At 48.6% G+C, this 24,490-nt stretch overlaps 1 protein-coding gene across 1 annotated transcript in view; it reads left to right on the forward strand.

The window, feature by feature from the left end:
• The first annotated feature begins 1,285 nt into the window (after positions 1 to 1,285).
• OTUB1 (OTU deubiquitinase, ubiquitin aldehyde binding 1) overlaps positions 1,286 to 24,490 on the forward strand; it is a 28,628-nt gene continuing 5,423 nt past the window's right edge. Inside the window, exons 1-3 of the mRNA XM_077455766.1 lie at positions 1,286 to 1,427; positions 12,170 to 12,231; positions 13,104 to 13,202. Of these exons, the coding sequence (XP_077311892.1) occupies positions 1,379 to 1,427; positions 12,170 to 12,231; positions 13,104 to 13,202 (210 nt within the window). The 5' untranslated portion in view covers positions 1,286 to 1,378. The remainder of the gene's footprint in view (positions 1,428 to 12,169; positions 12,232 to 13,103; positions 13,203 to 24,490) is intronic.

Genomic DNA, 24,490 nt, shown 5'->3' on the forward strand with positions numbered 1-24,490 from the left:
TGGGTTTGTAGAGGGTGATCTGCTGACAGCCTTAAAGCAGAATTAAACCTTCCTATCCTTTACAGCCAAGGGAGCTGCTTCTGCAACTGCTGTGATGCTGCACATGTGATCAGTTATGAAACCAACTGTTTAACAGTTTGTTTGAGGGCACAAGCAAATGTGACCGTTTGCAATCCCAGCATTCCAGGAATGTAATAAATCTATGTAATAGATGGGAACTAAACCCATCTATTAAATAGATGGGTTTAGTTTAGGATTTACTGCTGTTCAGGGGCTTTGGGCTTCAGAAAAATGGCAGTCTCCAGTAAGAAGAAACAGAAGCAATGCTGGAGGCAATTTACAGCACACACTCATTTTGGTACATAATTATTAATGCGGAATGTATGTTCCTTGCTAAAGAACATTATTTTTTCATCAAGTTGTTATGAATAAAGTTCCACTCTAAAGGGGTTTTTAGAGTTTTAAAGTTCCACTCTAAATTTAATGCATCCTATGCATTGAGGTGAAAAAACTTCTGACACTGCCCAGCTCCCCCGTTATACTTACTTGATTCCATTCGTTCCCTTGGCAGAGACGGTTAGATTTATAGCAGCACAGCCATTGGCTCCCACTGCTATCAATCAAATTCAATGACGCGGGCACCGGGAGGTAGGGGCGAGTCCCATTTTCTGTGTGAATACACGCAGAAGCAGGGCTCGGGAGCACGCCCACAAATGTGTCCACCAAGGAGAGCGCTTCTCCAACGTGGACATCTGTTGCAGGGAGGAGCTACCAGCGTTGCTGGGGGACCCCAGAAGAGGAGGATCATGGCAACTCTGTGCAAAATGAACTGCACAGTGGAAGTATGACATGTTCGCTATTATTATTATTATTTTTTTTTTTTACACAAGGGTTTACAAATCTTTAACTCCAAACTAGTGAGCTGATAACAAGGGCACACCCAATTTTATGTCCTGACATGTTCAAGATCTATTCACTTGATGCAACTTTATGTTTTATATTGTGTGTGTTTGCGCTAAAATTAATTTTATATCTTTTCCTTAAAACATGGGTTTGATAAACAGTTGCGCAAAAGTTGTGACATAAAAAAAAAAAAAAAATCAGCTTTCAGAAAATATATAAAATTTTGGGGTTTTAAGAAATGTTATCCCCAAGCCCAGACCAGCAACATGGGAGTCCCAGCATGTCCTGGCAGCCATAGCCTGGAGCTGGTGTGCAGCATGTCAGCAGGCCATGTGGCCTCTGGAGGGCAGGGTTTAGGGTTACTGCGCAGTTTCCATGGTGACCACTGCATCCGGAGCGCAGGGGTGAAAGGACAGTGGAGTTTCCGGTATGCGGCTCCCGGAAGTGGTGTAGGAAGAGGCGGACCGGAGAAAAGATGGCGGCCGAGGAACCTGAGCGGCAGCAGAAGTTGCAGTGTACTGACGGTGAGAGGAGACGCTGCGTGTGAATGTGTGAGGGGAGGAGGCGGCGGCCGCTGGAGCTTGTTCCCGGAGTGTGTCTACCTTCCCTCAGGGCTGAGTGTGAGCAGCCCCGGCCGGCTCTTTGTATCGCTCGGCTCTGGGTGTCCTTGTGTCTCCACATCCCACCATCACCGGGCAATGCATTTATGTACGGGGGGGGGGGGGGCCCTGTGTGCTCAGTCCTCCCTGCCACCCTCATACATGGCACTGCGCAGTGTGGAGCTGGAGGGGAGGGTAGAATGTTCTGGTAGGGGTCCCTCTATATTCTTCCTGTGTACAGAGTCTGTGGCACATTGCAGCGAATGCGCTCTTTGTATCACTAAGCCTAGGTTCACACTTGTGTGTGGTGTTCATGCGCTTTTGCATGGGCTTTGCGGGCAAATTCTCAGAACGGCCTGCTGTACCCATAAGAAACGCGGGCTAAGAAGTCCCTAACCCTGGTTTTTAGAAACACGGCTGTGTGGAATCGCAGGGTGCCGTGGCACAGTGCAGTTTTGCCCACGTGAAAGTGCACAGCGTTTTACAATGTGTGGTGGTGTCATTAAGAATTGGGCTTCGTTCACACCTTGTGTTCTGGGAAACGCACACAGAAATGGGTGTTTCTGTACATGTTCCTGAAAACTCGCCAAAACACGCATTCTGCCTTGCAGAGACATTATTTCAAAGGCTAGGTTTACACCTGCAACAAATAAAGAAAAGACAGAAATGTTGAAAATAAATAAAAATAATTTTTCTTTGTTTCTGTTACTGATTGGGGGGGGGGGGGCACTGGTATGCGTCACTGATGGGTGGGCACTAGGGGTGCAACGGATCGAAAAACTCTCGGATAAGAGTCACGGATCGGATCACTTTTCGGATCAGCAAATAATAATTGAATTCACAAAAACCTGTGAAAAATTACACCACAATATAGCCCCCAGTGTAATATCCACATCATCGTCCCCCCCCAGTGTATTATCCACATCATCGTCCCCCCCCCCAGTGTATTATCCACATCATCGTCCCCCCCCCCCCCAGTGTATTATCCACATCATCGTCCCCCCCCCCAGTGTATTATCCACATCATCGTCCCCCCCCCCAGTGTATTATCCACGTCATCGTCCCCCCAGTGTATTATCCACGTCATCGTCCCCCCCCCCAATGTAATATCCACGTCATCGTCCCCCCCCCCAGTGTAATATCCACGTCATCGTCCCCCCCCAGTGTAATATCCACGTCATCGTCCCCCCCAGTGTAATATCCACGTCATCGCTCCCCCCCAGTGTAATATCCACGTCATCGCTCCCCCCCAGTGTAATATCCACGTCATCGCTCCCCCCCAGTGTAATATCCACGTCATCGCTTCCCCCCCAGTGTAATATCCACGTCATCGCTTCCCCCCCAGTGTAATATCCACGTCATCGCTTCCCCCCCAGTGTAATATCCACGTCATCGCTTCCCCCCCAGTGTAATATCCACGTCATCGCTTCCCCCCCAGTGTAATATCCACGTCATCGCTTCCCCCCCAGTGTAATATTCACGTCATCGCTCCCCCCCCAGTGTAATATCCACGTCATCGCTCCCCCCCCCCCCAGTGTAATATCCACGTCATCGCTCCCCTCCCCCCAGTGTAATATCCACGTCATCGCTCCCCTCCCCCCAGTGTAATATCCACGTCATCGCTCCCCTCCCCCCAGTGTAATATCCACGTCATCGCTCCCCTCCCCCCAGTGTAATATCCACGTCATCGCTCCCCTCCCCCCAGTGTAATATCCACGTCATCGCTCCCCTCCCCCCAGTGTAATATCCACGTCATCGCTCCCCTCCCCCCAGTGTAATATCCACGTCATCGCTCCCCTCCCCCCAGTGTAATATCCACGTCATCGCTCCCCTCCCCCCAGTGTAATATCCACGTCATCGCTCCCCTCCCCCCAGTGTAATATCCACGTCATCGCTCCCCTCCCCCCAGTGTAATATCCACGTCATCGCTCCCCTCCCCCCAGTGTAATATCCACGTCATCGCTCCCCTCCCCCCGGTGTAATATCCACGTCATCGCTCCCCTCCCCCCGGTGTAATATCCACGTCATCGCTCCCCTCCCCCCGGTGTAATATCCACGTCATCGCTCCCCTCCCCCCAGTGTAATATCCACGTCATCGCTCCCCTCCCCCCAGTGTAATATCCACGTCATCGCTCCCCTCCCCCCAGTGTAATATCCACGTCATCGTCCTCCCCCCCCCCCCCCCCAGTGTAATATCCACGTCATCGTCCTCCCCCCCCCCCCAGTGTAATATCCACGTCATCGTCCCCCCCCCCCCCAGTGTAATATCCACGTCATCGCTCCCCTCCCCCCAGTGTAATATCCACGTCATCGCTCCCCTCCCCCCAGTGTAATATCCACGTCATCGCTCCCCTCCCACCAGTGTAATATCCATGTCATCGCTCCCCTCCCCCCAGTGTAATATCCACGTCATCGCTCCCCTCCCCCCAGTGTAATATCCACGTCATCGCTCCCCTCCCCCCAGTGTAATATCCACGTCATCGCTCCCCTCCCCCCAGTGTAATATCCACGTCATCGCTCCCCTCCCCCCAGTGTAATATCCACGTCATCGCTCCCCTCCCCCCAGTGTAATATCCACGTCATCGCTCCCCTCCCCCCAGTGTAATATCCACGTCATCGTCCTCCCCCCCCCCCCAGTGTAATATCCACGTCATCGTCCTCCCCCCCCCCCCCCCCCCAGTGTAATATCCACGTCATCGTCCCCCCCCCCCCCAGTGTAATATCCACGTCATCGCCCCCCCCCCCCCAGTGTAATATCCACGTCATCGCCCCCCCCCCCCAGTGTAATATCCACGTCATCGTCCCCCCCCCAGTGTAATATCCACGTCATCGTCCCCCCCAGTGTAATATCCACGTCATCGTTCCCCCCCCCCCCGCCCAGTGTAATATCCACGTCATCGTTCCCCCCCCCCCAGTGTAATATCCACGTCATCGTTCCCCCCCCCCCAGTGTAATATCCACGTCGTCGTTCCCCCCCCAGTGTAATATCCAAGTCGTCGTTTTTGATTCCTGTGAACTTCAATCAACAGCCGGGCTGGGTGAAAGGCAGGATAATATAGATCCTTAGTCTCCCTAGCCTGGCCATCGAGCATGAGCATGACCTAGCTACGCGCTGGGTCAGCCATGACATGCCCCATTTATTCCAGGGGCAGCCGGTGAGCTATATGCTCTGGGGCACACATATGACTGGGCTACTGCTGTGTTACAGTGTGCCTATGGATGCACTGTCGGCGGTCCTGGAGGCCTTTGTTGCCGTGGCGTGCGGAGCAAGGGGGGGGTAAAAAATGCCCCCACCATCTTCTGGGGAAAGCTCTGATTCAGACTTGGGCTGTGACTGGTGGCCCCTGTTGTGATGTATCAGAGGATGCGGACCAGGACCGTTCAGACAGTGAGGATGACTCCGTGTCTGGGTCAGCGCAGGAAAAGGCACTTGTAGGAGAACTTATTACAGCAGTGTGGGATACCCTAAAAATGGAGGCTATGGCGGGGGCATCTACAGAGGTGTCTGTCCCTTTCGGGTCCCACAAGCTGGCCCGCACGCCTAAGGTGTTTCCTTACCTAACTTATTTTGATAAGTTTATTTACAAGGAATGGGGAAAACCGCAGTGGGCCTTTCAATCCCAAAACGCATGGTGGTGCGTTACCCCTTTGAGGAGAGTTTCCTGAAGAAACTGAAATCTCCTCCGATTGTCTTCGTCTTCTGGCTCGTCGGGAGGCCCTGTTTGGGGCAGTACAGGACCTGCTTCTGCGCGTGGGTGATAGTACCTGTACCGACTCCGGAAAGGTTTCAGGGGTTCTACTCCAATCTGTTTGTAGTCCCAAAGAAAGAAGGGGTGCGTCCGGTCCTGGACCTCGAAGCCCTCAAAATCTTTGTAAAAGTACAATGGTTCAGGATGGTCGCTGCACTCTATCAGGGGGATTTTCTGGCATCCCTGGACATCAAGGGTGCATACTTGCATGTCCCCATATGCATCAAGCATCAGAGGTTTCTGCGATGTGTGGTCGGAGACGAGCACTACCAATTTGTAGCTCTCCCTTTTGGCCTGGCGTCGGCACAGACGGTCTTCACCAAGGTGCTAGCCCCAATTTTGGCTTTGAGGCAGCGAGGGATAGCAATTGTGGGTTACATGGAACATCCTTCTGAGGGCAGCTTCCGAGGATGTGGCAATCACCATGCATACTGTTCGGGAGTTTAGTTGGGTGCTGATGCAACGCCTGGAGTACCTGGGCTTGCTTCTGGACTCAGAGGCGAGAGTCTTTCTCCCTTCGGACAAGTTGCAGACTCTTCAAGCTGCGGTAAAGTTGTTGGTGTCCAGCTGGTGGTCGTCGCTGCGTTTTGCATGCGAGTCCTGGGTCTCATGGTAGCCACTTTCGAGGCAGTACCATATGCTCAATTCCACACTTGAGTCTTGCAAAAGAAGATACTGTCCAAATGGGACAAATCTTAAATCTCCGTTGTCCCTGTATTGTCAAATTCGGATGAGCCAGCTAGTCGGGGATTTCCTGCTCTGGTGGCTGAGGTCTCTGGCACTTCTGTCCAGGAAGTCAATCCTTCCTCTTCATTGGATGGTGATCACAACGGATGCCAGCCTGACCGGTTGGGGAGGAGTTTGGGGCATACAGTCAGCCCAGGGTCGGTGGACCCAGGAAGAATCCTGCCTGCCGATCAATGTACTGGAGCTTCAGGCAATTGGGCGGTGCCTCTCCACAAGGTCACAGAGGCTGCAGGGGCGTCCGGTCAGGATCCAGACGGACAACACCACGGCGGTGGCGTCAACCATCAAGGAGGAAAAAGGAGCTTTGCTGCAGCACTGGAGGTCGCTCACATCCTGAGGTGGGCAGAGCGGCGTGTGCCAACTCTGTCAGCCGTGTACATTCCAGGCATAGAAAACTGGCAAGCGGACTACCTAAGTCAAGAGATGCTGGACTAAGGGGAATGGTCACTACATACGGATGTATTTCGGCTCCTTTGCCCAAGGGGCACGCCAAATTGGATCTCCCGATTGAGTTGAGAAGCCAGAAGTTAGAGGTTTGTGGCCAGGTCAAAGGATCCCTGGGCGGTCCGCAGACAGTGACTCAACCTGCAGACATGTTGGTGGCTCCATGGGGGCATTATCGGCTGATTTATACCTTGGCTTCCCCCCCCCCCCTCCCACCCAGAGTGGAGGCCGAGGGGATTCCGGTGATTCTGATTGCCCCAGATTGGCCCCAGCGTCCATACGCCGACATAGTACGAATGGTGGCAGATGTTCCTTGGCGGCTGCCGATGCGAGAGGACCTTCTGTCCTGCTTTACTGTCACTGCTAAGGGACAGAGGTCTGTCGGATTTGGTAATATCCACTATATTGAGGACACGGATCCTGCTGGTTTTGCAACGAGGAGTGGATCAGAAACTTGCATTAAGCACCATTAAGGGGCAGATATCAGTTTTTGTTTATCTTTTTTCAGCGGCCCTTGGGGACTTGTTCATTGGTGAGTATGTTCAGGGGGTTCGACATGTGGCCCCCCCCCCCCCGATTTGGCAACACCGATACCTCCGTGGGATTTGAATCTGGTGCTCTCGGTGCTTCAGAAACTGCCATTTGAAAACATTAGGGAGATTCCGTTATTGACACTCTCTCAGACGGTGGTCTTGCCAGTGGCCATTACATCTGCCAGGAGGGTTTCTGAGTTGGTGGTCTTTTTTTCAAGTCTCCCTACTTGATCCTCCACAAGGATAAGGTGGTGCTGCGTCTGCAGCCTTCGTTTCTTCCAAAGGCTGTTTTGGCCGTTCATCTAAATGAGGACATTGTGCTTCCATCCTTATATCCTCAGCCGTCACACCCTAAAGAGGTGGCTTTGCACTCCCTGCACGTGGTCCAGGCTCTGCGAGTGTATCTGTCTGCTACGGCTCCTTTTCGGAGGTCGGACTCGCTGTTTGTATCAGTGGCTGGTCCAAAGAAGGGACTGGCGGTCTCATCGGCCACCATCTCTCGGTCGATCAGACAGACTGTAGTTCAGGCTTATGCCATAAGGGGATGGGCGCCTCCCTTTCCTGTCATGGTGCGTTCTACCAGGGCAATTAGTGCCTGGACGTCCGTTCACACTTTTCCTAAATTTTACAAGGTTGATGTGAATGCATCTTCGGATGCTTGCTTCGGCCACAAGGTTTTGCAGGCAGCTGTTCAAGGTTACGACTCCTCCGTTGAGCTCTGGCTGTTTTGGGTGGATTTATTGTTTGCTGTTCCCACCCCTCCTTCTTTAACACTGCTTAGGGGCGTCCCTAAGGTCAAGAAGAGCTGCTGTGTCCGTCAATGAATGATGGAGAAAATAGGATTTTTGTACTCGCCGTAAAAACCTTTTCTCTGAAGTTCATTGACGGACACAGCACCCACCCCTCCTATTTCTGTTGGTACTGCTTTTGACGAACTGAGGTGCTGGATGCAGTGTGAGGGGTTATAGTCAGTAGGACCGCCCCCTGGGCGGTACTGTGCAAGTGTTGCTGTTTTTAACACTTTCTGCCTAGTCCTCTCCTAAAGGGGCAATATAACCCTAAGGTCAAGAAGAGCTGCTGTGTCCATCAATGAACTTCAGAGAAAAGGATTATATGGATTATCCTATTTTCTCCTTGGCAGGTTTAGTGGCTCAACCTGCAGTGGCGGCACTTGGGGTATGTCAGTCCTTGAATTCCCTGAACAGCAGGCCCAGGATTTAGCTGAGCTGCCAGCAGCTTTGTGTTTTGTAATTGACGCAATCAGAGATTCTATTCAAATCTCTTGCCTTACGCTTGGGTTGGTACATATGCATAGAATCTTATGGTTGAAAAGTTGGTCAGCCGAAGCGGCATGCAAAAAGCTCCTGGCTGGTTTTCCTTTCCGTGGTGAAAGCTGTTTGGGGAGGAAACACACAAGACAGAATGCTAAAGCTTCTTTAAAAAGGGGCACCCCGTGCTTGCTCGAGTGGGGGTGGGGGGGGGGGGACTTCTGCAGTTCTCAAAGTTTTGGCAGGAAGGATTTTGGGACAGATGGGTTGTCTCCACAATAGCTCTAGGTTACAAACTAGAGTTCTAAGAATTCCCGTCTCCTTGTTTCCTCAGGTCAAATGTCCCCAAAGATCCAGAGAAAAAGAAGTCTCTTTCTAGCTGTAGACCGGATTTTGCTGCAAAAAGTGATCATGGTAGTCCCTGTGGAAGAACAGGGGTTGGGGTTTTATTCAAACCTTTTCATGGTGCCAAAACCAAATGGGGATGTCGGACCCATTCTAGATCTCAAAGATCTAAACCGGTTCCTGGATAACCTACTCTTGATAGACCGGTCAGTAGTCCACTTGGAACAAAGCATGATCACCACAGTCAACTACCTGGAATACCTAGGTTGGGTCCTCAACCTAGAGAAATCTTCTCTAAAGCCAGTAAGAAGATTAGAGTACTTGGACCTGGTCATAGATACAGCCTAGAAGAAGGTGTTTTTACCCCAGGCAAAGATCAGTGCCATAAAGGAGCTGGTTCAGAGGGTCTAGGCAAAGAAGGGTCCCTCCATTTGCCTTTGTATGAGGTTGTGGGGAAAGATGGTGGCTTCATCCAAAGCAGTTCACTATGCACAGCTCCATTCGAGACTGCTGCAAAACAGTATCCTATCAGCCTGGAACAAGAAGATTCAGGCACTAGATTTTGCAATGCATTTGTCGCCAAAAGTGCGACAGAGCCTCAGTTGGTGGAGGATATCCGAGAATCTGCAGAAGGGGAAATCCTTCTTACCGGTTACCTGGAAGATAGTAACAGATGCCAGCCTTTTAGGTTGGGGAGCAGTCCCGGAAGAAGAGTTTGTCCAAGGGAAATGGCCCAGAACTGAAAGGACGTTGCCCATTAACATTCTAGAGATTCAGGCAGCGCGTCTAGCCCTAAGGTCCTGTATTTTCAGGTTGCAGAATTCTGTCAGGATTCAATCCGACAATGCCACAGCAGTGGCATGTATCATTCACCAAGGGGGCACCAGAAGTTAGGCAACCTAGGGACAGGTAAACCATATCCTAACCTGGGCAGAAAAACATGTGCTGTGCATATCAGCAATCTTCATTCCAGGGGTAGAGAACTGGCAGGCAGACTACTTAAGTCGCCACCTGTTGTTCCCGGGGAATGATCCCTTCACCCGACATCTTACTGGCTATATGCCAAAGATGGGGGATCCCAGATGTAGATCTGTTTGTGTCCAGGTTCAACAACATAGTCGACAACTTTGTGTCAAGAACAAGGGATCCACTCACATGCGTAACAGATGCGTTTGTGAACCCGTGGGATCAGTTCTCACTGATTTATGCATTCCCTCCTATTCTTCTGCTACCTCGACTTCTTTGCAGGATTAAGTGGGAAAGGAAGTCAGTAGTTCTTGTGGCCCAGAAGATCTTGGTATGTAGAAATGGTAAAGATAGTGGTAGGGGCCCCATGGCCCCTACCACCACGTCCAGACCTGCTATCGCAAGGACCAGTGTTCCATCCTACTTTACAAAAGCTAAATTTAATGGTTTGGCTATTGAAACCCACATTCTAAAGAATTGTGGGCTTTCAGGCTCAGTGATGCCTAACTTGATTAATGCCAGGAATCCAGCTTCCAGAGTCTGGAAGGCATATGTTTCTTGGTGTGAATCCAGGGATTGGCATCCTAGAGAGTGTCATAGGTAGAATCCCTTGCCTTTCTGCAAATGGGGATAGAAATGAAGCTCAAGGGCCAGGTCTCGACCTTATCAGTATTGTTTCAACATCTGCTTGCTTCGCATTCTTTGGTCCAGAGCTTTATACAGTTGGTAACACGACTTAATCTGGTTAGAGCACCCCTGAAGCCTTGCGACTTGAGTTCAGTTCGGTAGGCATTACAGAAACAGCCTTTTGAGTCGATATGACATATTCCTTTTAGTTCTTTTGACAAGGAAGCTAGTTTTTTCTGGTAGCCATTTCTTCTGCAAGAAGGCTATCAGAGTTGGCCCTTTCTTGTAAAGAGCCATATTTAACCGTTCACCTGGATAGAGTAGTATTGCATCCTCATCCTAGCTTTCTGGTGGTTTCAGGTTTTCACCTAAACCAGGATATGGTTTTACCTTGTTTCCAGAACCCTGTTCTCTGGAGGAAAAGTCACTACATTCTTTGGATGTAGGGAGAGCAGTCAAGATCTATTTAAAGGCGACTGCTCAGATTCGGAAAACAGAGGTTTTGTTTGTGTTGCCTGAAGGTCCTAGGAAAGGACAGGCAGCAACGAAATCCACTATTGCCAAATTGATTCGGCAGGTAGTTTATTCAAGCTTATGCCTTGAAGAGGAATGTTCCACCTTTTCAGGTCAAAGCGCACTCCACCAGGGTTGTTAGTGCTTCGTGGGCAGGGCATCACCAAGCCTCCATGGCTCAAATCTGCAAGGCCGCAACTGGGTCTTCAGTCCATACATTCACCAGATTCTATCAGGTGGATGTAAGAAGGCATGAGGATATCACCTTTGGACGCAGTGTGCTGCAGACAGCAGTATAGGTCTTCAGGTCTGATTGCACCCTACTTTTGTTTGTGTCCCCTTCCCTCAGGTGGCATTGCTCTGGGACATCCCATACAGTTATTACTGTGGCTCTGTGTCCTGTGATGTACAATAAAGAAAATTAGGATTTTTATAACGGCTCACCTGTAAAATCCTTTTTCTTGGAGTACATCACGGGACACAGAGGCCCCTCCCTCTTTCTGGTTACACGTTTTATTGCTTTGCTACAAAACTGAGGTACTCCCGGTAAGGGGAGGGGTTATATGGGGAATAGAACTTCCAGTTGAGGGTGTGCCAGTGTCCATCACCTGAAGGTGCCATATAACTTAGACAGTTATTACTGTGGCTCTGTGTCCCGTGATGTACTCCAAGAAAAGGATTTTACAGGTAAGCTCTTATAAAAATCCTATTATGGTGAAAACAAACTAAGAAGACTTTCCCTTATATTTTCGATTTCCTCTCACTTCCTGCAAAAAGGAAATCTTTTCTGTGGCATCCAGGCACATGACACAGAAAATGTTTTTTTTTTTTTAATGGTTTCTAAATTCATTCATACCCAATAAAAAAAAAAAAAAAAAAAAAAATATATATAATATATATATATATATATATATATATATATATATATATATATATATATATATATATATATATATATATATATATATATATATATATATATATATATATTTTAGGCCTCATGTACACTGCTGATCCACAGTCTTGATCCACAGTGGTGTTAATGTACCTGGTTGAGTGTATTCCTGTTATCTTGTGGGCTGCACTGTGTAAGAACTAGAATCTGAGTGGTGAGAATACTTGTATTGCCTGCCCCACACCTTGTTGCTTTTTTAGGAATCTGTTGATAGTATTTTTGTAGGACAGAGGGGCATGGTTCCCTGCAAATCCTTGCAATGGTGCCATTGTTGTGGTGATGTAGGTACTGTGCATTCAAAGTACAATAGAATGTTTGCAATTAATAAATGTTAATTAAAAAAAAATACCCATACATCTTTATTTAGATTCAGTTGGTCCCACGTAAGTTCAAGGCATGGAACATTTTTGTTCAGTTGCTTAGTATATGACAAGGAAAATGAAATCTATTTCTGTTGAAATGTATGGATGTTTTTTTCCCTTTATCAGTTAACTATACTAATCTTTTAATTTATGTGTAGGTGTGAATTGCCTCACATATGACGAAGCTATTATTGCCCAGCAGGACCGTATACAGCAAGAGGTTAGTGTGACACAATATTGGATAACTGCATGAGAGCTGGGGCACATGGATTCTTTTATGCACTACTGTCATTGTAAGCTCACTTAAATTAATTTAGGAATTACAAAAAAAAAAAACCTTTCTGCAAGGGTTAGTTGCTAGTTATTTTAGGGGTTGAGGAATAAATTGTAATACTAGTTACTCCACACTCCAGCAGGCTCCATTCACGTGTGTGATTGGTCCCCTAAAACTTCTTCTCTAAGATGCTCTAGGCTGCTGTTGCATGATGATGTCAAGTACAGTTCAGAGCCTATAGTCCTTCATTGTACGTGAGAATGGTGAGGGACTACCTACAACCTGGAGCGGAGGAAAGTGCGGGAATCTACCGGAGCAAGGAATAAGGTAAGTATTCTATTTTAATCTGAGTGAAGAGTAAGATGAGCATTCTATGTTTAGTCTGATTCCTCAGAGAGAAAGTGACACTAAACAATATCCTTATTCTCCAAAAATAATCCATACACATCTGCTACTTAGTGTCCCTGTAATCTATTTTTGTACCTTTTTTATTGTGTCTTCCTTTTCCACCTTCCTTCTGTTTGTTTGGAACAAGCAGTGCATATTAGTTGCAGTCATATGCACTCTACAGATTCCATAGTCCCTAGTCCAACTCAGCAAGCATAAGGGGGTGGCAGTGCTCCTGCATACATGGACCATGGAGAATAAACATAGCCACCCTCTAACAGGTAGTTAGATTAGAGCAGCAACTAAAGGAATTTGGAGATTAGGATGAGGCTGAGAGTAATAGAAGGTACATTTTTGTCAGTTAGAAAAATTAGCTGATGTTTCTACAAATCAGTCATACAATTTACAGTTTTTTAAAAATGTTATCTTAGATTGCTGGACAGACTCCACTACTCTCAGATCGGTTGGACCTTTCTGTACTGTATCAGGAATATGCTCCCGAAGATCAGGTGTACCAAGGCAAAATTAAGGTAATATTACACTGTACAAAGTTGCTTTGATTTAGATGTTCAGACAACCAAAAGATATAATTAAAGCCTAAGCTTGTCAAAAATTACAAACTGGAAAATATGCACGAGGGATATACGTTACAGTTAGTATGATGTGTCCCTTGTGTTGATTATTCTCCTTTAAGCCAAATTGTTGCTCTGTGCTGATATCTCTGCTCCTTTCATTCAGAGATCCAGTGTCATTCATGGAAGCTGTAATATGACTTCAATGAATGGCAGATCTAGCAGGAAGCTGTCTTGGTGAGAGCTCCTTACAGCCGCTTAACTGTATTAACCCCTGCAGCATTGGAAGGATACGGGGTGAGGGGTAGGACAGAGTTAGATTTCAGCTGAAAGGAGAAGAATGAAGACAAGGGACACATCATATTAACTGTAACTTGCATCTTTTGTGCCTTTTCATTTGTAATTTTAGCTAAAATTAGGTTTTACCAGAAATAAGAGGGATGCATTATTGTTTGAGGTTCTTAAGATTTCAGGGTTTTTCTTACAAAACACTCTGGGAATAGGCATTATAAAAGGGATATGTTATCGGTGGGTCTCTTACCAGCTTAGGCGTGCTGTCTGTTTCCCTGCTGGGGAGAGTCATCCCTCTGTACAGGTTACCATTGTCACTCAGGCAAAAATTAATGGCAAATCCTAAAATGTAAAGTGAGAGCTAAAGATTATGGGATCTATTTCAATGGGGACAAATTTTGGTGACAACTGTCTAAGATGGGAATATCCCCCTTACTTTTGTGGAGATTTCTTTCCACTTCATGTTCTGTCTTCAAGACCGGAAGTGAAGAGAAGTTTTCCCAGTAGGGCACAGAGACCATAAATATCTAGATAGCAGTTTAAACCCTTCCTACTGCAAAAGGACATTTTGGCTATATGTGCATTATAAGAGGTGCTAGACAACTACATTTCTGTTCTATTCACTGACCGACACAGCTCCTCTCTGTGACTAAATGGTTTGTTAGCCCTATCACTGGAGATACTAGGCAAGTTGTAATACAACACTTCAGAACTTTTAGTTCCGCCCATGGGGTGGTCCCTAGGGCACAACCCCAACAGCCTGCTCAGGCAGAACCCAGTTTTTTTCTTGCCTAGTGATGGAGATAGACCTAGCAACCCTGCGGGCCCATCGGTCCGTGTTTTTTTTGAGGTAGAAGCTTGGCTTTTTTGCGCAAGATGAATGATCCTGTGATCTTCTATCAACAGCCGGCTGGGTGACAGGCCGGTTCACTTATCCTTGTAGTCTCCCCAGTCCAGCCATCGAGCGTGTACAGGTCGCAGCTAAGGCTCGGCAAGCCACGACATACCTCAGCTCCAGAGGTGGTCGGTGAGCTTATGCTTCAGGGCGTACATATGACCGGGCTACTGATGTCTGTGTCACAGTATGCCGAGGCCAGTAGTCTTCCCTGTACTGATCAGAAGTTGACTACCGTGGAATGTCTCCCAGCTTCAGGACTGGTAAGTACAGCTCTCCCTGCCTGGCAGGGTGGAGCAGCTGGGCATTCCCTGGGAGGTCGATTCGGGGGCCCCCCTCACCCCCCTCTCTTCTCTCCCCTGTCCCTAACTCCCTCCTCCCCACCCCCGCTGTACATGTGCTGGGCGGTGTGTGTGTCTGGGCTCTCACCTGGGGTTTTTATCTGTGCTGGGTGCCTGGGTCCTGGAGCTTAGTCCCGCTGGATGCCTGTTTAGTCATGCCCCTGTGTCGGTGCAGCGCTGTGCATGCCACATGTTCTCTCTAGTCCCTCATAGCGCTGTTCGGCGGCCATTTTAAGTATGGGCAAGGGTCAGGCTGGCTTCAGTTGGCCATTTTCCTGGTGATTCCCTATTGAGAACACCAGTGGCCATTTTCTTGTAGCAAGACCACGTTTTTGTGCTCTAGCAGCGGCACTTGGACTCTCTACTTCCTGTTTGGTCATCACAGGGCGCTGGGAAGGTTATCCTGTGTTCTGAACATGTGTGTTTGATTGCCCATCGATCGTTCACCGATCATGCGACAGGCCGCCCAGCCACTGACACAGTTTTCTGCTATCTCTGCATCTGGGAGCGCTGGGGATCACCAGGCATTGCGGTAATACAGCGCAGAACGGCCCAGGGTGGTGAGTCCAGCGGGTTAGAGCCCCTCAGCCAGCAGCAGCAGGGGGGTGGGACTGTCACTGTCCTAAGTCCCCTTCGGGTGGCAGACAGGGTAGGGCCAGCATGGCTTCAGAAACTGGTGTTTCTTCCCCCGAAATCCAGGCAATTGCAACCGGGTCACCTGCGGACTGCGTGGCCCCTATGGGACATTCTTACAGCGGTCCTCAATTAGTTCATTGCCAAGATAGAGGTGGTACGTGGGAATAAAGGTGCTAAAAAGCGGCCCCTGCCCCCCCCCCCCTCCTCTGGGGAGAGCTCTGACGCAGACTTGGGTCCTGCTGAGGCTGGTGACCCCTGCTCTGTCTTGTCAGATGACGCTGACCAGGACCGTTTGGACAGTGAGGATGAGTCCCCGTCCGGGTCCGTGTGTAACAAAGCGCTAGTTGGAGCACTTATCACAGCTGTGCCTGATACCCTGAAGATTCAGGAGCCAGCGGATCCCTCTGCTGATGTACCGGTCCCTTTTGGGTCCCGCAAGCCAGCACGTTCACCTAAGGTGTTCCCGTATCTGACTTATTTTGATAAGTTCATTTACAAGGAATGGGGTCGCACGCAACAGACCTTTTCGGTCCCCAAATACATGGCGGTGCGTTACCCCTTTGAGGAAAGCCTTCTCAAAAATGGTCGGCTTTTCTAGTCGTGGACCCCTCGGTATCCAGGTTAAACAAAGTAACCACGATCCCGGTTGAGGGGACTCCTGCATTCAAGGATCCCATGGACAGGAAGACCGAGGCGGTGGCTCGTTCCTTGTTTACGGTTGTGGGGTCAGCCGTGTGACCTGTACTTGCATCTGCACTGGTGTCGCAGACACTGACTGAGTGGGCAAAACTTTTGCATCGTGAATTGGGAGAGCAACAGGCTTCCCCTGTCTGCGTGGAACTAGCAGACCAACTAGTGCAAGGCCTTAAGTAAGTCTGTGACGCAGCCCTGGATACTCTCCCTCTGTTATCCATGGCTTCGGTGTCAGCTGTGGTGCTGAGCCGCCTGATTTGGCTCAAATGCTGGTCTGCTGACCAGGTATCCAAGAAAGCCCTTCCTTGGCGACCGGCTCTTTGGAGCCTCGTTAGCAGGCCAGGAAGGCTAAGGAGCCACGCCGCAGGCAAGGGCCCTCTTTCTGCTCACAAGCGGCTTTTTCATCCGCCCGGTGCTTCGACTAAACGTCCCCAGCCCGACAGGATGCCCACGGATGGTCAAAAGCGTCCCTGGAACAGCAAGCCTAACAAGCCTGCGAACAAAAGTGCTACCGCATGAAGGTTTGCCCCCACCCATGTCTCGGGTGGGGGGGTCGCCTTCGGGAGTTTGCAGACCGATGGTCCTCCCGGTTATCCGACCAGTGAGTGTGCGACCTGATTTCCACAGGCTACAAGATAGTTTCTCTCTTGGCCGCCAAACAGATTCTTCCCCTCCAGCATACCCGTATCCCCAGTTCGCCGGGAGGCCCTGTTAGGGGCAGTGAGGGACTTGCTGAATCAGGGGGTGATTGTACCAGTTCCAGACTCGGAACGCTTCCAGGGATTCTACTCAAATCTGTTTGTGGTTCCCAAGATGGAAGCGGTACGTCCTATCTTGGACTTAAAAGCCCTCAATCACTTTGTAAAAGTGCAGAGGTTCAGAATGGAATCAGTTTGCTCAGTAGTTGCTGCACTCCATCAAGGGGACTCCCTGGCGTCCTTAGACATCCAGGATGCGTACCTGCACATACCCATATGCCTGCGGCATAAAAAATATCTACGTTTGGCAGTTGGGGAAGCCCACTATCAATTTGTGGCTCTTCCCTTTGGCCTGGCATCAGGTCCCCGGGTCTTTAACAAGGTACTGGCTCCAGTATTGGCGTTGCTGCGACAAAGAACAAGAAGCTCAGCCGCTGCTCAGGAGGTTGCTCACACTTCGGTGGGCAGAGCGACACGTACCGGCCCTGTAGGCCATTTACATCCCGAGGGTGGAAAATTGGCAGCCGGACTATCTGAGTCGACAGATGCTGGACCCAGGAGAATGGGCGTGGCATCCGGAGATATTCAGGCTGTTGTGCCTGAAGTGGGGCACACCAGATGTGGATCTATTGGCTTCCCGTCTCAATCGGAAGGTGCCAAGATTTGTGTCCAGGACAAGAGATCCGTGGGCAGACACGTCAGACGCGCTGGTGGCTCTGTGGGATCAGTACCAGCTGATCTACACTTTTCCTCCACTGAAACTGTTGCCATGTCTGCTTCGCAGAGTGGAAACCGAGGGTATTCCAGTAATCTTGGTAGCCCCAGATTGGCCTCAGCGGCCCTGGTACGCAGACGCTTCCTGGCGACTGCCATTGAGAGAGGACCTCCTGTCTCAAGGTCCGATCTTTCATCCTGCTTTACCATCGCTGGCTTTAACGGCATGGCTATTGAGAGCCAGGTGTTGCGGAACCGGGGTCGGTCGGACTCGGCGATTCCAACTATGTTGAGGGCATGGAAATCTTGTTCTCGGAAGATATACCATGGTACCTGGAAGGCCTACATCTCCATGTGTGAGGAGAAAGGATGGCACCTGCACTCCTTTTCCATATCCAGGATCCTGCTGTTTCTCCAGCAAGGAGTTGACCAGAGATTGGCATTAAGCACCATCAAAGGGAAAAATTTCAGCTTTGGCTGTCTTTTTTTTTTTTTCCCAACGGCCCCTGGCATCGCACTCCTTAGTGAGTACCTTCATTCAGGGGGTACTACACGTAGTCCCTCCGGTGCTTCCACAGTTACCCCCATTGGCACTTCAAAAACCATTTGAAAACATCAAGGAGATTCCCCCTGTTGACTCTTTCCCAGAAAGTGGTCTTTCTAGTGGCCATCACATCGGCCAGGAGGGTTTCGGAATTGGCAGCCTTGTCCTCCAAGTTGCCTTATCTGGTCATCCACAGGGATAAGGTGGTGTTGCGTCCGTAACCGTCCTTTCTACCAAAGGTGGTGTCGACTTTTCATATCAATGAGGACATTGTATTACCATTGTTGTGTCCTAAGCTGAAGCACCCCAAAGAGGTGGCGCTTCACGCTCTTGACCTGGTTAGGGCTCTGAAGGTGTATTTGTCTGCCACGGCTCCCTTTCGGAAGTCAGACTTGCTGTTTGTTTCGGTGGCTGGTCCAAAGAAGGGTATGGCGGTCTCGCCGGCCTCCATTTTCAGGTGGATCAGACCGATTGTAGTACAAGCCTGTGCCTTGAAGGGGCTGGTGCCCCCCTTTCTGGTCACGGCCCACTCTACAAGGGCAATCGGAACGTCTGGGGCCTTCCGACACCAAGCGTCGGTCGCTCAGGTGTGTAAGGCGGCAACCTGGTCGTTCATACGTTTACCAAGTTAGACGTCGGTGCATCGGCTGATGCCCGTTTTGGTCGCAAAGTTTTGCAGGCGGCCGTGTAGTTGCAATTATATATGTAATTGAGATTTTTCCTGGTTTTTCGATAGACACTGTTTTGTTAATGCACTGTTGCATTACTTCCACAAATGGTTGCGGTTTTGGGGATCTCTCCTGTTGAATACCCAGTTATGTGGTGGTGTGTTTTTACATACACTGCTGTTTTTTTGTGGGTTTAGTTTCACTAGTTCCCACTTGCCATGGTGGATGAAGTTTTAATGCTGTTTTTCCCACCCCCTCGTTTAGCACTGCTTGGGGACGTGCCATTTAGTTGCAGAGAGGAGCTGTGTCGGTCGGTGAATAGAAGAGAAAATAGGATTTTTGTACTCACCGTAAAATCCTTTTCTCTGTAATTCACCGACCGACACAGCACCCACTCCTCCTTTTTCTCTTTACGTTTTACTGCTTGTTGACGTACTGAGTTCTGCCTGAGCAGGCTGTGGGGTTGTGCCCTAGGGACCGCCCCATGGGCAGAACTAAAAGTTCTGAAGTGTTGTATTACAACTTGCCTAGTATCTCCAGTGATAGGGCTAACTACCTATTTAGTTACAGAGAGGAGCTGTGTCGGTTGGTGAATTACAGAGAAAATGATTTTACAGTGAGTACAAAAATCCTATTTTTGGAGTTAGAGTGTTTACTTAAATACATAATCTTTTTTCCTTATTTTTCTTTTTAAACCTACTGTAAAATCTGAAAGTAAATTTGAGTTGGTTCTCCCCTTAGTTCCATCATAATATAGAAGTTTTGTGTATTAAAATACAGAAATGTAGACTGTTCCTCCTTTCCACATTTTCCCAATACTTGGGCCAAATATGAAATCTTGAACTCTCCATTCCTTTTTAAAGTGTAACTAAAATTTCATTTTGTATAGAGTAAGGGAGGGTCTTATAGCCCAAAACAAACAGGAAATGAGAGGAAATCCCTGCAAAGTGAGGGAATCTTGTCTCATCAAGGTCACCAGAACTGGTGTCCCCATTGGAATCTCCCTAACAGGAGCTCAGTAAAAACTGCCGGATGTTCTAATCCCTCTCCACTCTATTCAAAAGGAAAAAACATTTGGCCTTTAGTTAACCACTTGTTGCCAAATCAGTGGTGTCCTCAATGTTGAGATATACAGGCAGATACTTATCCATCATGCCATACCATCATGGAGGCATGTGATTTTATTCTGCAGCAGAGCAAGGACCCCAAACGTACAGCCAATGTCATGAAGAACTACCTTCAGCATAAATAAGAACCAGGAGTCTTGGAAGTGATGGTTTGGCCCCCACAAAGCCCTGATCTCAACACCAAGTCTGTCTGGGATTACATGAAGAGACAGAAGGATTTGAGGCAGCCTATATGCACAGAAGATCAGTGGTTTTCCAATATGTTTGGCACAACCTACCTACCCAGTTCCTTCAAAATCTTTGTGCATATTTCTCTGGCCTCATGCACGCAAGATGGTTTTTATAGCTGCTCCTAGGGGCTTCTGACATCTATTTTTTTTTCCCCTGCCTCTAAATGCCCCTGCATGTTCGCTTATGTGTCCATGCACACATAGGCTTTAAGCAGCTTTTTAGAGGCAGGAAAAAAAAAACACTGCCAAGTGCGTTCAGGGGCAGCAGTCTGGGCAGAAAAAAAAGCTTGCAGCATTAATGCATTTCAATGACCAGATTAAATTCTTTATTTTGGCCAATTAAATGAATTGATAACTATAAGCTCCGAAAAGCCTTTAAACGATTTAGACCCTTTTAGAAGCCTCAGGCTTTTTTTTTTTTTTTTTTTTTTTTTTTTTTTTTTTTTTTTTTGCTAAAACACCGCTGGCTTCTAGGAAAGTTATTAGTCCTGTTTGCATGAGGCCTGAGAATGCTTTCAGAAATAGAATGGAAAGTAAATGATCAAGCAAAACTTCACCCAAGAGGATGGGAGGTAGAGAGAGTAGATCGGGTACCTGATTTTGACAGGTATCCTCTCCCACTTCTGGCAGAAGTTTGCCCACCCCCCTCCTCCTCCTCGGCTTGTTGCGACGCATCAAAGCCCAGGAGATTTCAGGACCGTTCATGGGGCACAGTGCAGCTCACATATGCACAGTGTTCAGCCAGCTGTGAAGCTGCAAGCAGAGTCAGATGGCTGCCCACAGTTAAGATGGCAGCGCCTGGACCTGAAGACTGACAAAGGAGTAAGTGTTGGCACAGGAGGGGACAGGCTACTTATAAGAAAAATAAGTTAAGGCTGGATTCTAGCTTTAACTTTATTTCGGCCACATAGAAGGCCAATAGCCTCTTATGTCCACAGCATGCTGTAATAAAAAGGTTCTCTTTTTAATGGGACATCAGAGGTCAATTAGACAGCTAGTGCTCCATTATCATCTTTTTTTCCTAATTGTCTTCCAGGGCAGCATCCGAGAGATAGGCTCCTCTTCCCTGAAACAGAAAACACGTTGGTCCACCATTATAAATGTTTTATTCTTGCCTGCTTGCCTCAGTTGTTTGTGTTTCCTCCAGACCCACAGGAGCTGCAAAAACGTTTATTATTTTCCAAATCTCTGTGCTTGTTGCAGGAGACTCCCTATCCAAATCGCTCTGCCTGAAGTTTCACCCCTACAGAGGGGTCTGCAACCACTCCCCCAAGCTGGAGCACATGCACTGGCATTCTCCCCGGGATACCGCACTCCTTGCTGGTGAAGGGGACCCGTCTGCGGCTTGCAAACGGGCACGAGTGGCAACCGCACTGGAAGGCTTCTGGCACAACTTCTTTCCCGGTCCACTCCAGCCAGTGTACCGCTGCGATCAGTGTCCACTGCACTCTGCCTCGGCTCATCTCCCTCATGGAGGCCCCACAGGGTGTTTCAAGATGGCGCCGACCCCGGAAACATTTACAGCCATTTTCTCGAAGACTGGAGGCCTAGGGAAACAATAGAGTGGGGCGCTTCTGGTCACGTCCTTTCCGGCCGGCGGTGCAAATTACAAAAAAAAAAACAGGCAAAAAATGCGGAGGTCCCCCTTCCTAATGAAAAGCCAGGCAGGAGGACACCAGCAGGAGCGGCATGTACAGGTATGTCCATCAACCTGCACGGGGTCGGGGCAGGAGCTTACGCAGGAAGCAGTTAAAAAGGTCCCTCTAAGCAGAGGATCCTGGTGGCTGACCATGTCTGACGCTTCTCCACTCTGCCCTGCAGATCCTGCAAACCAGGACAGCTCCAAGGTAAGCCAGAGTACTCTGGAGTCACCTCCTGCCTTTACCTCACTACAAATTTTCCTATTTACATGCAGTTTGATAATCGCCTAACTCACGGGGACCTTTGTGCTTGATTTCAGACAAGGACCCCAGAGGAAAGGAAAGAGAACAACCGCAGCAAAGCATGCACTTCGTGTGGCCACCGTTTTCCACCTGATTGGAAAAAACCTTTATGCAAAAAATGCATAGACAGGAGGGTGGCCAAAGAATCGCAAGGTTACCTAAAAGACCTGCTCAGCTCTTTCAAAAAAGAAATAAAGAGCACCATTACACCCCTATGCTCAGCATTTGAGAAGTTAGAGACTCCAGCCAGTACCCCATCAACCAGTGGAACATGCATCCCTTCGGGAAGCAGGGAGCGGCAAGAGGAATATTTTGAGGAATCTGAGGATGGCCTATGCTCAGACTCTGAGGAGGAAAATCCGGCATTAGAGGGCAACTTATTTCTCTCAGAATATACGGACAGCCTTCTAAAAGTTATAGCCGACGCGCTGGGTATCAGAGCAAAAAGCCGCAGAACTTACCCTACATGAGATGTATAAAGGACTGCAGCCCAGGAAACAGAACGTTTCCTGTACCCCAAACTCTTAAAGACATTGTCAAAAAAGAGTGGGAAGAACCAGATAAAAAAAACTCCTCATACCAGTGGCGGTCAAGCGCAGATATCCACTCGCAGAGACAGACTCCAAAACCTGGGATAAATGCCCCAAAGTGGATGCCTCCTTGGCAAGAGTCGCAAGCAAATCCGACTTAGCTTTTGACGATGCGGGTACCTTAAGCGACCCCATGGATAAGAAGATAGAAGCCCTCCTGAAGAGAAGCAGGGGCGGCAAACCTGAATCCAGCGATAGCTTCCATCTGCACAGCCCGCACCTTACTAATTTGGTTGACCCAGCTACAAACAAGAATTATTGGAAAGTGACACACCAAGAGAAGAATTAGTAAGAACCATCCCTACACTGACCAGAGCGGCAGCTTTTCTGACATAGAAACTGTGCTAGACGGGACCGCAGAAAAAAAACAAGCTTTCCCCAAACTAAAAAGGATCAAGGGAAGGTGCCCTTTTGGCAATTCAAAAAATTCAACAAGCTGGGAGCAAAAAAGGCAAGGGTGAATTCATCCTCAAGCCTCTTAACCCAAAGAACAAAAAACAAAAAAAAAGGTCTTCAGGTGGGGGGCAGACTTGCAGCTTTTGCCCACCAGTGGACTACAAAATCCCAACGCTTGATGAGGCTGACCGAAAAATCGTATATGGGCAGAAGCAAACATAAGATCAATATCAGGCATCCACCTTAAAGGAACAGACAATACGCTAGCAGACTTCCTGAGCCGTTAGACTATAAAACAGAGTGGTCGCTAAACCAAGCAACCTTCTCGCAGATCACGCAAACATGGGGGGTACCCGAGTTGGATCTATTTGCTTCCGAGGCAAACACAAACTCTGCAACGTTCTTTTCACTGGATCCAACATATGGCAGCAGCAGAGTACATGCTTTCAGCCAAATCTGGGGATAGCAGTTGTGTTATGCATTCCCTTCAACTGCCATAATACCAAGAGTGATTCACAAAATCAAGGCAGAGAAAGCTACAGTGACACTCGGCACCGCACTGGCCTCAAAGAGCATGGTTCAGCCACTTGAAGAACCTCAGCATCCAGCCACAACTGACCCTGCCGGACCGTCCAGCTCTCTTATCACAGGGGCCATTCAACCATCTGAACCACATCAGTAACCAAGTTGAACGCTTCAGAATTCTAAGGGTAAGACTACAGACCAAAGGGCTCTGAGTGATCAACACCATCCTAGACAGCAGGAAACTCGAGACTAGAGCAATCTAGAAGAAGGTGAGGAAAAAGTTTGTCTCCTGGTATACAAACGAACAGATTTCCAACAGAGGGATAATCCCGATGATTCTGGATTTCCTACAGGAAGGAGCAGACAAGAACATCTCTCAGAGCACGCTTAAGGTACAAGTGGCAGCACTCTCCTCCTTAATGGACACCATACTTGCAAAGGACCTGCTGATAAAGCTATTCCTAATGTCACTAAGCAGAGCTAGACCTACAAAAATTGACAGAACTCCAACAGGGGATAAGTCCACAGTACTCAGAGGGTTTCTCTCTCCCCTATGTGTGAGTGCTTTCCATGATGGAACCATACTGCCTGATACAAACAGACAAAATTATTCTCTCGCCAGACCCGGCTTTTCAACCCAAAGTCTCTTCAGCATTCCATAGGACCCAAAATGTCATCCCATCGCTCCCAAAATCTATGGGCAGCAAGGAAAGAGACACAAAAAACTAGATGTAAGAAATACACCATAACATACCTCCAGAGAACAAAGGATTGGCAAAGCACTACCCCTCTATTCGTTGTCTATGCAGGAGTCAACAGAGGAAAACGGGCATCCAAAAACGCCATGAGCAGATGGATAAGAATTGCTATACAGATGGCCTGTGAGGCACAAAACCTCATCACTCCAAGCGGGATCAGAGCACATGCAAGCAGAGGCAACTCTGGAGCAGATATG

Source organism: Lithobates pipiens, unplaced genomic scaffold, assembly GCF_037356315.1.
Source record: "Lithobates pipiens isolate NorthernLeopardFrog02 unplaced genomic scaffold, aLitPip1_a1.2 Scaffold_10, whole genome shotgun sequence".
Taxonomy (NCBI): domain Eukaryota; kingdom Metazoa; phylum Chordata; class Amphibia; order Anura; family Ranidae; genus Lithobates; species Lithobates pipiens.